Raw genomic sequence first — 13655 nt, 5'->3', positions numbered from 1 at the left:
TAAAGTAAAGTAATGTGATGTTATCGCTATCTGTTTTATCTTTATAAATTTTATTTTTTCTCTTAAAGTATTTATTTTTTAGTACATTGTGACTGGTAATGTGCCTTTCTTTTTGTTTAGAATATTTTAAATAATTGACTTTTTTACAACGGGTGAATATGATAACTTTTAATAAATGGACCATAAATATCACGGTGCGTTTGACAAATAAGTGGAAAGTTTGCAAATAAATTTAGGGGAAAAGGTATGGCCAAAACTCGAACCCACTACCCTGATATTGGCAGCTAAACGCTTTGCCGCCCAGCTACCTGCACATGCGATAGTATAATATCAACTAAGAATTATATATGTAATATTTGTATCGCTATTTATGTTTGGACATTGAAAATGAATTTATGGAAATATACGAAATATTCACATGTGCTAGGTCAATACAAAAGGACCCTACATCCACGAGAAATAAAATAGTCTGCCACAGTGTATACTACAGTGGAATAGAGGGGACATAGGAAACATTTTATTTATCACTTGCACACGTGTTAGCACCACATTCCCACATGTTAGATACCACGTGCGAATGTGTTGATTAACACGTGCGCACGTAATAACTATCTTAGCTAACACGTTCGCATGTGATAGCTATCACGTTCGCAGTTGTTAGCTGACACGTGCGAACGTGAAATATTACCAACGAAACTAATCGAGATATCAGCCTTTTTTCAAAAACAAGAAACACTCACTTCGTAAATTACAGCTAACTATAAATAACACTTCCTTATGAAAGACATCCATTTAGAAAAATTGCAGATCTTTCACGCTTTTTCATTGATCAGCTAACACGTGCGCACATGTTAGTTATCACATGGTAGTATAACGTGCTGTCACTTGCGCACGTGATAGTTATCACCCGCGCACGTGTGAATTACCACGTGGTAGCTAACAGGTGCGCACAGAAAAAATAAAATATTTCCCATGTCCTCGCTATGCCACCATACTATACATAGAACATCTGCAGAATTACTTCGAAACAAAAGTCAACGGATATGAAAATATTTTTCGCTTAATGACTTATAATTAAGTAGCAGTTGAAAGTGAACATTGAACAAAAAGGTATAAAATACATATTTTATAGCTCTTTGAATTATATTAAACTGAATGACTTCGGTAGATTATGTGCTTTCTTTATTACAAAAATGCTATGTTACCTACATGTTGGTTTAAAGATTCGACCCACCTGAAGTGGGTTTCCGTGGTCGAGTGGTTTAGCTCGATGACTTCAAACCAGTTGCCCATCACCGATGCGGGTTCAAGCCTCACTCAGAGTGTTAAAATTCTCCATGTGAGGAAGACATTAAGCAGGTGCTCGCTCGTCACAATGAAATAATGCACGTTAGGGCACCTGGGGTATTCCTCCACCAAGAAAACAGGAAAGTCGCTAAAGGACCAATAAGTGTGTCAGCACAACGTTAATCCCAACAAAAACACAAAAAAATGACCTACTCGGCCGGTAGCAGATGATACTGTATTAAATCGAACGAAAGGCGTTTGTTCGAATCTTTGGACGCATGTATTTATCGCTACAAATAAATAGGGATGAATTGATTAATCCTTTTCTTTTCTCAATCGGCTATTTAGATTAACCCTTACAGAAGAAAAAGGCCTGCTGTGTACTCTTGCTGTGTACATACAGCGTATATGATGCGTACATGATGTGTACTGAAATCAAGGGCTTTAAATAGTACGCAGGATATACACCGCACATACACCGATAGTACGTTTGTAGTACACTTTTGACATACAAATGAGCTCTGCCGCGTACTACTTGCTGCGTACATGCTGTGGACTACATAGTACACAGGATGTACGCTGGAGGAATTTAGTATGCGGGAAATAGTACGCAGCATGTACGCGGCACATACACTTTTCACATGCAAATGAGCCTGCGGTGTACTACCCCTGCGGCGTACATGCAGTGTACTCCTGGCCCGAGTCCTGCGGCGTACATGCTGTGTACTCCTGCTGCATACATGCTGTGTACTCTTGTGGCGAAACTGCTGTGATAATGTAAATTCCTTATCCCACCAACTTTCGTATGCAAATGCTGATCATTTGGACAGAAAAAAACAGAAAAAAGATAAGTGACATGCATCAATAAGTATTTACCCTTATCAAAATAATGTAGATTGATGTTATCAATTAAAATTAGTATGCTTTTCTTCATCCACTTTTCAATGAAATAAATCAATTTTTGTAGCATGTAATTTGGTAAACATTTGAAGAAAATGGCGTAACTGCATCAAGGGGAAACAACTTTAATGCAACTAAATATAAGTGTTATGATTTATTATAGACGATGTGTGCGTAGTATGTATTTATTTTGATTAAAATCCATCTGAGAACAATCTAGGACTGGAATTATTTAAGCATTTATACACTTTTACGTCCGTAAAAAGTAGCGCACCAAAAAATTTTGGATTGATTTTTTCCAATGGGGCGAGCGCAATTAGCCAAAAACGTTCTGAAAATATACGAGCGGCAAATCCGATGAACAACTTTTTAATTTGGTGAGGCCTTAATGAGTTAACATAACGAGCATTAAAGCCTTTATAAAACATGATAGAATGGTGTTTTGCTTAAGAGTATTCAAATAACAGTGAGAGCTATTAATTCTTCTCATTCGGGCACTGTTGAGGCATTATCTTTGTAATTATTTCATGTATTACAAAATGTAATGCAACGAAGTTCAAATAAGGCTTTTCACTTATCCAAGTTAGAAAGCTCCAGGATTAATTCAAAATGAAAAAGAATATATTTTTACACTGCATGCAAGGTGCAGCTCAGAAATCACTAAGATGTAAGCTTCACAAATGAACATTGCAAATAGTTTGGCAAATTTTCATTGTTCAGAATACTGGTAATCTGAACTATTCTATGCTATTAAGATAAAAGTTACTCGGAAATCAAGTTCTTGCTTCCAAAAAAAAAAAAAAAGTACAAATCCTTCCTGCATGAAGTGTACTTCAGACTTTTACAAAGTGTACTTCAGACTTTTACCTAAAAAAATTCAAAGTATAAACACCAAAAGAAAATGAACAAGTCCCTCCCACGTATATGAAGTTTACTTCAGACTTTAACTTATAAAAAAAAAAACTAAGTATAAATGCCAAAAGAAATTGTACAAGTCTTTCCCGCGTATATGAAGTGTACTGCACAAATTTCAAAGTATCTACGGTGTACATGCAGTGTACTATTTTCTTGTACAAGTCCCTCCTGCATACATGCAGTGTACTCCTTAAATTTTCAGAGTCTGTGCTGCGTACTTGAAGTGTACTAGTGACCTCCTGCGTACATGCTGTGTACTCGTCGAAATAGTACGCGGCATGCGGTGTATGTAAAATGTACTCCTCTGGCGTACTACTGTGTTCGCGGCATATACACAGCAACTACGCAGCATGTACGCCACAGAGGCTTGCTTCTGTAAGGGAAATGTTAAAATAAATCGGGAACGCGCTAGATGAAATGATGGATTCATTCATGTTTGATTTTAAATTTATACCTGTTTTGGTCCGTGAATGCTTTTTACAGTTCATGTCATATTAGTATTAAACATTTCTTTCTTTCAGTATTGGCATTCATTCTACATACACGTACAAGTTCGAAAACATGCAAAACGTTTGACCTTTGAAATGACCGGAGAATATAATTTTCACTACACATATTGATTGCATCCCGTATTTTTGAAATATATAAATTATTTAAACCCCGTATTTCCGGCATATACGGGAAATACAGGAGTTGTATACCAAGCATATACGGACATATACATCCCGTATTTTCGAAATATACAAATTATTTAAATCCCGTATTTCCGGCATATACGGGAAATATACGGAGTTGTATACGAAGAATATACGGGAAATTTAATCCCTGTATTTTCAAAATATACAAACTATACATATCCCGTATATCCAGAATATACAGGAAATATACTGAATTGTATACAAAGAATATATGGGAAATATAAGTCCCGTATTTTTAAGATATACAAATTATTTAAATCCCGTATTTCTGGCATATACGGTAAATATACGGAGTTGCACACCAAGCATATACGGGACATATACGTGTCGTATTTTCGAACTATACAAATTATTTAAATCCCGTATTTCCGGCATATACGGGAAATATACGGAGTTGTATACGAAGAATATACGGGAAATTTAATTCCTGTATTTTCGAAATATACAGACTATACATATCCCGTATATCCAGAATTTACGGGAAATATACGGGGTTGTATATGAAACATATACGTCCCGTATTTTCGAAATATACAAATTATTTAAATCCCGTAATTCCGGCATATACGGGAAATATACGGAGTTGTATACAAAGAATATACGGGAAATTTAATCCCTGTATTTTCGAAATATACAAACTATACATATCCCGTACATCCAGAATATACGGGAAATATACGGGGTTGTATATGAAACATATACGGGAAATATATGTCCCGTATTTTCGTAATATACGGATTTATGTATTCCCGTACACCAGACATATACGGGAATATACGGTGTTGTATACGATCAGAATAACACTTTTTAGAATTTCCCATATTTCAATAATATACGGGGTATCGTATACTAAGAATTCCGTATTTCATAGTATACAGAAATCCGTATTTTATTAGTATATAGACTTTTAAATATACAAGCCCCGTACACGCCCGTATTTTAGTTTTCCCATATTTCTTCCCGTATACGGGTAATATACGGGATCCCATACACTCCCGTATATTAACTCTTTTTTCGCAGTGTCCGTCTATTACTAATTTGAAACACTGCCAGTGAGAAGTGTATGAAGCATTAACAGAGTTCACAGAGTAACCAAACAATAAGACTGAAAAAGAAAAGCCCTTGAATAACAGTACTTCTACAAGGGAAAACAGCACGAAAAAGTCAGCGGTTAGATTTGATCATTGCTTGTCCGACATATTCGAAGAAGATAGAGCTACATGAGCCTAGTCCTATACTGGCACGCGAGTAGTCCCCGGACAGAAATCGCATATATTTCGTCCTCAAAAGCTTAAACAATATCAAGAATAAAAGCAATTAACATATATAAATACCTTAGCTCCGGTATTACCAGTTAAGGGGTTTTCCTGTGAAATGACGTCACGTTCGTGGGGAATTAGCGAGGCCCAAAAAGGGGTCTGTAGAACGTCAAATTTTAATATGCTTGATAGTAATGCCCGGACACCATTTTTTCATGAATATTTTTATTGGGAACTGCCCATATGAGCTGGAATTACGAAAAAGACAAATGATATTTTATATAACTGTAAAAAGATCACAAGTTTGCATCAAATTTATTTGTTCCAGTCACACGGAAAATTGCAACAACAGAAAATAGAATAATTAAGCTTAAGTCATGGACAATAACTGGCTAATCGACCAAATTATGAAATATTTTGGCATAATAGTATTGTTGTCACAAAGAAAATAAGTTTTCTTGTTGAAAGTGTGTGTATCGTCTGCTACTCGTGAAGTAAAAACATAAAGCCTTAATTTTTAAACCCTCCAGACAGACCTTTCTTGCGCATGCACAATAAAAACGGAAGCCCTGCAAGTGAAAATGTAAACAAGTAACCATTCAGAAGGATTTCCACGATTATTATACTCATATGATTACCTGTGAAAAAATGAACTTGATAAACTTCTCCAAAACAAACGTCTGTATGATTAGGCACAAAAATATTTAGATGAATCGCGAAAATAGAGCATTGCGGGAACGTGTCCAGGGGACTACTGCTGTCCGGGGACTACTCGCGTGCCAGTACGCTACCAATTATTATAATCACAGTCCTACTGCTCGCAACAATATTTTGTACGTAGCATCATCTAGTAGTCCTCTGCCAGGATTGTTCAAATTATCCCCCTAGGGTCAAATATGACCCCACCCTGGGGGTCACATGGTTTATATAGACTTATATAGGGAAAACTTTGAAAATCTTCAACAAAACCATATGGCCTAGGGCTTTGATATTTGATATGTAGTATCATCTAGTGGCCTTCTACCAAGTTTGTTCAAATTATCTCCTTAGGATCAATTATGGCCCCACCCCAGGTGTCACATGGTTTATATAGACTTGTATAGGGAAAACCTTTGAAAATCTTCTTGTCCAAAACTTCAGGGCCTAGGGCTTTGATATTTGGCATATAGCATCATCTAATGGTCCTCTACCAAGTTTATTCAAATTAACCCCCTAGGGTCAAATATGGCCCCACCCTGGGGGACACATGGTTTATATAGACTTATATAGGGAAAAACTCTGAAAATCTTTTCTGTCCAAAACCACAGGGCCTAGGGCTTTGATATTTAGTATGTAGCATCATCTAGTAGTCCTCTACCAAGATTGTTCAAATTATCCCCCTAGGTTCAAATATGGCCCCTCCCAGGGGTCGCAAGGTTTATATAGACTTATATAGGGAAAAACTTTGAAAATCTTCTTGTCCAAAACCACAGGGCCTAGGGTTTTGATATTTGATATATAGCATCATCTAGTGGTCCTCTACCAAGATTGTTCAAATTATCCCCTTTGGGTCAAATATTATTATTATTATTATTATTATGATGTCTCCCCCAGGAGACATATTGTTTTTGCCCTGTCCGTCCGTCCGTCCTTCCGTCCGTCCGTCCGTCCATTTGACAATGGAGAACCATTTGACCTAGAACCTTCAAACTTCATAGGGTTGTAGGGCTGCTGGAGTAGACGACCCCTATTGTTTTTAGGGTCACTCCGTCAAAGGTCAAGGTCACAGGGGCCTGAACATTGAAAACCATTTCCGATCAATAACTAGAGAACCACTTGACCCAGAATGTTGAAACTTCATAGGATGATTGGCCATGAAGAGTAGATGACCCCTATTGATTTTGGGGTCACTCCAACAAAGGTCAAGGTCACAGGGGCCTGAACATTGAAAACTATTTCCGATCAATAACTAGAGAACCACTTGACCCAGAATGTTGAAACTTCATAGGATGATTGGTCATGAAGAGTAGATGACCCCTATTTAATTTGGGGTCACTCTGTCAAAGGTCAAGGTCACAGGGGCCTGAACATTGAAAACCATTTCCGATCAATAACTAGAGAACCACTTGACCCAGAATGTTGATACTTCATAGGATGATTGGTCATGAAGAGTAGATGACCCCTATTGATTTTGGGGTCACTCCATCAAAGGTCAAGGTCACAGGGGCCTGAACATGGAAAACCATTTCCGATCAATAACTAGAGAACCACTTGGCCCAGAATGTTGAAACTTAATAGGATGATTGGTCATGCAGAGTAGATGACCCCTAACGATTTTGGGGTCACTCTGTGAAAGATCAAGGTCACAGGGGCCTGAACATGGAAAACCATTTCCGGTCAGTAACTTGAGAACCACTTGACCCAGAATGATGAAACTTCATAGGATGATTGATCATGCAGAGTAGATGACCCCTAACGATTTTAGGGTCACTCTGTTAAAGGTCAAGGCCACAGGGGCCTGAACATGGAAAACCATTTCCAATCAATAACTTGAGAACCTCTCGACCCAGAATGTTGAAACTTCATAGGATGATTGTTCATGCAGAGTAAATGACCCCTATTGTTTTTAGGGACACTCCGTTAAAGGTCAAGGTCACAGAGGCCTGAACATTGATAACCAGTTCCGATCAATAACTTGAGAACCACTTGACCCAGAATGTTGAAACTTCATAGGATGATTGAACATGCAGAGTAGATGACCCCTATTGATTTTGGGGTCAGTCTATTAAAGGTCAAGGTCACAGTGGCCTGTTTATGTAAAATCATTATTTGGAAATAACTTGAGAACCACTTGACCTACTATGTTGAAACTTAATAGGATGATCGGACATGCAGAGTAGATGACCCCTATTGATTTTGAGGTCACTTGGTCAAAGGTCAAGGTCACAGGAGCCTGAACAGTGACTTGAGAACCACTAGGCCAAGAGTGTTGAAATTTAGCGGGATGACTGGACATGACAAGTAGATGATCCCTATTGCAGCCAACCATCAGTGTCTCTTTGACTTTCGCTCCTGACCCCTATTGACTTCTTGTCTATAGGACTTTGCATTGGGGGAGACATGCGCTTTTTTACAAAAGCATTTTCTAGTTATACCAGATTTGTTGAGCGCCCTTTTCATATGGAATATACGTTCAAAGGCGTTTTACAATTAAACATGTGACATATCACAGATATGTAGGAAAATAACAAAACATGACATTTGCAATCACAAAACTGAAACTGAACAATTTGATTAAACGCCTTTTTTATAAATAATATATTCAATGGCGTTGTACATAATAATAAAAAGTAATAGTTATTACAACAATATCATAAATGAACAGTGATAATATTTACAGCCTTATTGTAACAAACAGCCATGACCGCACCCCCACCCTTGAGGTCGTTTTACCCCTATTGCCAATACCAGTGCTTTAAACATCTGGTACGCCCAGACGGGCTGCATATAGCGGTTCAACCTCCCGGTAAATGGTGCCATCATGTACTGTATTAGATAGAAATACCACACACTTCAAGTGAAACTCAAGTCTTGCGAAAAACACACACATAGAACGTCATAACCCTTAAAATGTGACATGATGAAATAAAAGCTGGATTGTCAATTTAGTTAATTACATGATGAATTGTACTGTTAAGAGATCTTCATCAGCGACGAATGACTTGCCGTAGTTCTGTATTCCAAAAATAACAATGGCATATTTATTATGGGTAGAAACAGTCACAGAAAAGGTGTGTTTTGAGAGCTCTTTTGAATGAACTAAGTGATGAATCTTTTCTGAGATTCTCAGGGAGAGAGTTCCATAGTTTTGTGGCGGCAACCCTGAAACTTCTATCCCCGTAGGTAAGCAGTCGACTTTTTTGTGGCACAAGGGTTGTTGCTGCACTTGCTGACCTCAGATTTCTAGTTGGCATGTACACCTCCAGTAAGTCTCTCATATACACCGCCGACTGTCCATGCAAGGCCTTGAATGTTTGAATGAGAATTTTGTATTTGATTCTATCTTGTAATTGAAGCCAATGAAAATCTTTAAGGATTGGTGTTATATGTTCAAAACGGGTTGTTTATGTAATAAGACGTGCAGCTGTGTTTTGGACATTTTGCAGTTTGCTCGTTGTTGATTTTGGCATGCCGTACAAAAGAGCATCACAGTAATCTAATCGTGAGGTCACAAGCGAGTTTATCAGGGTTTTTGTGGCTTCAGTTGTCAAATATGGTCGAATATGACCAACGTGTCATATTTGGCTGTAGCATGTTCGAGTCACAGAATTAACATGATGGTCCATGTGCATGTTCAAATCAAGCATAGCACCAAGGTTTTGAACAGTTTTTGATGGTCTTATGCTCGATTCGCCAACTTTCAGTTCTAGATTTTCAACATGTTTGGAGTGTTTTTGACTCGAAAAAAGAATTACTTCAGTTTTGTCTGCATTCAATTTTAACATGTTTGAATTCATCCATGAGATGATTTCTTTTAGGCATTGTTCAACTCGTGTGATTGTGGCTGCCTTTGATGCTTGGTCAACTGGTTTAAACGATATATAGAGTTGGGAGTCATCTGCATAAAAGTGGTGGTTTAGACCGTGGTTTCTACAGATGGACCCGACTGGCTTTGTGTACATCGTGTAGAATTTTGGACCTAGAACAGATCCTTGAGGAACACTAAATTTCATAAGGACTGGTTCAGAGAGTTTGCCATCGATGCATACTGTTTTGTAGCGGTCTGTTAGATATGATGCCACCCACTGAAGGGGTTATCGGCGAATCCAAAAATAAATTTGAGTCTGTGAAGAAGGGTGTTATGGTCAATGGTGTCGAATGCAGCCGACAGGTCCAACGTTACAAGTACTGTGACGTCACCTTTGTCAAGGGATTTGAGAATGTCGTTCTGAACTTTTAACAACGCGGTTATATGGCCAAGGACCTTGGCCCCGCCCCGGGGGGGCACATGGTTTAAATAGACTTGTACAGGGAAAAACCTGTAAACATATTGTTCAAATCATGACCCTGGTGTCAGTTTAGGCCACGCCCGGATGGTCCCTTGTTTTACATAGACTAATTATGCCCCCCTTCGAAGAAAGAGGGGTATATTGGTTTGCAGATGTCGGTCGGTATGTCGACAAATCTGTTTCCGGATGATAACTCAAGAACGCTTCAGCGTAGGATCATGAAAGTTGATAGGGAAGTTGGTCATAACCAGCAGATGACCCCTATTGATTTTGAGATCAGTAGATCAAAGGTCAAGGTCACAGTGACACGGAACAGATAAACGGTTTCCAGATGATAACTCAAGAACGCTTGGGCCTAGGATCATGAAAGTTGATAGGGAGGTTAGTCATGATCAGCAGATGACCCCTATTGTTTTTGAGATCAGAAGGTCAAAGGTCAAGGTCACAGTGACCCGGAACAGTTAAATGGTTTCCGGATGATAACTCAAGAATGCTTGGGCCTAGGATCATGAAAATTGATAGGAATGTTAGTTATGAGCAGCAGATGACAGGGTTGCCAGCAGTCTTGAAAAGTCAGGGAAATTGGTTTCTTTTTCAAGGTCAGGGAATTGTCAGGGAATTTTAAAATTTGGTCAGTGAAAAATGAAAATCCTGAAAAGTCAGGGAAAAGTCAGGGAAAAATTATTTCAAAGCTCAAATAAGTTAATTATTTTAAACTTTTGTGGCTATGGCAGTCTTCAAGCATTAAATTTAAGTAATTAAAAACAAAGTTTAATGATGTAATACTGTAACATGCATTTAATTTGTTTAAATCCCCCATTTTTCTTTAAACATACTACAGTATTAGTCATGATGCTTTATTGTTTTTGCCACAGTGACTAGGACACTGTATACATATTAAGAGATCTTGGATTTTGAGACTGATGCTTTGTCAATATGATTCCAATGGTCTTGCTATTAGTCATGGTGTTTTATTGTTTTTGCCTCTAGGAAACTGTATAATAACAGATCTTGGATTTTTGAGAATGATATTTTGCTAATACTAGCAGGGTTCCAATGGTCTTGTTATTAACCATACTTCATGTTTTTACCATGAGGAAAGTGTACCTTAAAAGATGTTAGATTTTTGATAGTTACATGTCTTGCAAAGATGTTTTTGATATGTATCTCTTAATAATTAGGTTTCACTGACCAATAGTCACAATTATGTTTCATTGACTTGACCATCAAACAGTCATACAAGAAAGAAGACCATGTTTATTATCATTGTGTTTGATGTTTATGTTTAATATATTGGAAAATAAATACAAAACATTTGGAAAAAAAATAATGGGAGGATTGGACGGCTATAGGGGAGGTCAGGAGTCCGTTTAAATGTTTGGCGGTTTTGGTCAGTGAAAAACATGAATTGGTCAGGGAAAAGTCAGGGAATTTTATTCACCCAGAGTGCTGGCAACCCTGGATGACCCCTATTGATTTTAAGGTCAGTAGGTCAAAGGTCAAGGTCACAGTGACCAGGAACATTTTAATGGTTTCCAGATGATAACTCAAAAACACTTGGGCCTAGGATCACGAAAATTAATAGGGAGGTTGGTCATGACCAGCAGATGACCCCTATAGATTTTGAGGTCAGTAGGTCAAAGGTCAAGGACACAGGGACCTGGAACAGTAAAAGCCCCATGTGGTTCTGGGACGATCTGTGTAAGAAAAAAATTGGAACCACTGCCTTACCCTTGCATGATTGTAAGAGGTGACTTATAGGGTCTTAACACTTGGTTTTGCTGTAACTCTGTGATTCCAGCAGGTATGCAAATTTTGATACATACCTCATGTTTTTATTTCGATGTAAATGAGATGTGAAACCAAAATTTGTAGTCCTGTTTGGCGCCATATAACCTATACTGTGTAGGTGCACCGTAAAACCCATATAAATAAAAAAAAATGGAACAGTAAAATCCTTTCCGGACGATAACTTGAGAACGCTTGGGCCTAGGATCGCGAAACTTAATAGGGAGGTTGATCATCATCAGTAGATGACCCCTATTGATTTTGAGGTCAGTAGGTAAAAGGTCAAGGTCACAGTGACATGGAACAGTTAAAATGTGTCCAGACGATAACTTGAGAATGCTTCGGCCTAGGATCACGAAACTTAATAGGGAGGTTGATCATCACCAGTAGATGACCCCTATTGATTTTGAGGTCAGTAGGTAAAAGGTCAAGGTCACAGTGACATGGAACAGTTAAAATGTGTCCAGACGATAACTTGAGAATGCTTCGGCCTAGGATCACGAAACTTAACAGGGAGGTTTATCATGACCAGCAGATGACCCCTATTGATTTTGAGGTCAAAGGCCAAGGTCACTTTGACCAAGAGCAGTAGATTTTTCGTGTACAGTGACCAAATAATTTCTGTTCCTTGTGCAATGACTGAATGCATCAAGGGGGGCATTTCGTGTTCTACGAGCTCTTGTTAATACAGATTTCAGTAATCATCTTGAGTAGTCTTAATCATGACCTTCTGACATACATTCTTGTTTTTGAAGATACAGCATGGAAATTTGGACCACATGTAGAACTTTTGATACAGATTTCAATACTCATCTTAAGTATTATCAACCCTGACCTACTGACCTACTTTCTTGTTTTTGAAGCTACAGCAAAGAGATTTGGACCACCTGTATAATTTTTTAAACAGATTTCAGTACTTATCTTGAGGAATCTTTACCATGACCTTCTCACCTAGTTTTTTTTGGTTTTTGAAGCTTTAGCAAAAAATTTGTTCAAGCAAGCAATTAAACTCAGGTGAGCGATATAGGGCCATCATGACCCTCTTGTTCAAGATAAAGAACTGAAATTTGGATGACATGTACAGTTTTGCACACCAATCTTAAAACTGACTTTCAGTGACCATGAATGTGACCTACTGACCTACTTTCTTGTTTTTTAAGATACAGCCTTGAAATTTGGATGATGTGCACAGTTTTGCACACTGATGTTAAAACTGACTTTCAGTGATCATGAATATGACCTACTTACCTACTTTCTTAATGTTTTAGCATCAGTTTGACATTTGAAACATGTAGTTCATAAACCCAGGTGAGCGATCCAGGGCCATCATGACCCTCTTGTATCTATATAAGTACAAAAGAAAAAAATTGAATGTTATGATTTAACTTATATAGAGGGTTATATTTTTACCAATTTCCATCTGTCAAACATTGTAAGCATGCTTATTCTATATACAAATGACCGCTTATGCAAGTTTTAAACTGAACTTGTTACTTTTCATCGTTTTACAGGTTTGTAAAGATTTTCTTCCTTCTTCGTTTTACACTTAATGTAAATTTGTGTTTTTTGTAGGAAAAGTTGCAAGAAAGAAATAAAGAACTGAATTCAGAAGTAATGGAGCTGAACAGTAAAATCCAACAACTAGAAGGAGAACTGGAGTTACAGAATAGAACTCCAACACCCCCACCCACCCCACCTGAACCAGGTTTGTTAACATTCCTTGTACTTGCAGGAATATCCAGTGTCAATATAAATATTAAACATTCATTTGTTTTTAATTTGCAGACTGTATAAATACACTTTTAAAACAAAACAAAAAA

The 13655-nt window shown here is 37.8% G+C and overlaps 1 protein-coding gene across 2 annotated transcripts in view; it reads left to right on the top strand.

Annotated features, from left to right (window-relative positions):
* Nucleotides 1-13655, top strand: part of LOC128550706 (restin homolog) — a 252571-nt gene that overhangs the window by 137398 nt on the left and 101518 nt on the right. For both annotated transcript variants that reach the window (XM_053530279.1, XM_053530280.1), the window contains exon 14: nt 13408-13540. In XM_053530279.1, coding sequence (XP_053386254.1) covers nt 13408-13540 — 133 coding nt within the window. The remainder of the gene's footprint in view (nt 1-13407; nt 13541-13655) is intronic.

This window comes from Mercenaria mercenaria, chromosome 18 (assembly GCF_021730395.1).
Source record: "Mercenaria mercenaria strain notata chromosome 18, MADL_Memer_1, whole genome shotgun sequence".
In the NCBI taxonomy this organism is placed as follows: domain Eukaryota; kingdom Metazoa; phylum Mollusca; class Bivalvia; order Venerida; family Veneridae; genus Mercenaria; species Mercenaria mercenaria.
This window is presented reverse-complemented; position numbering and strand designations above follow the sequence as displayed.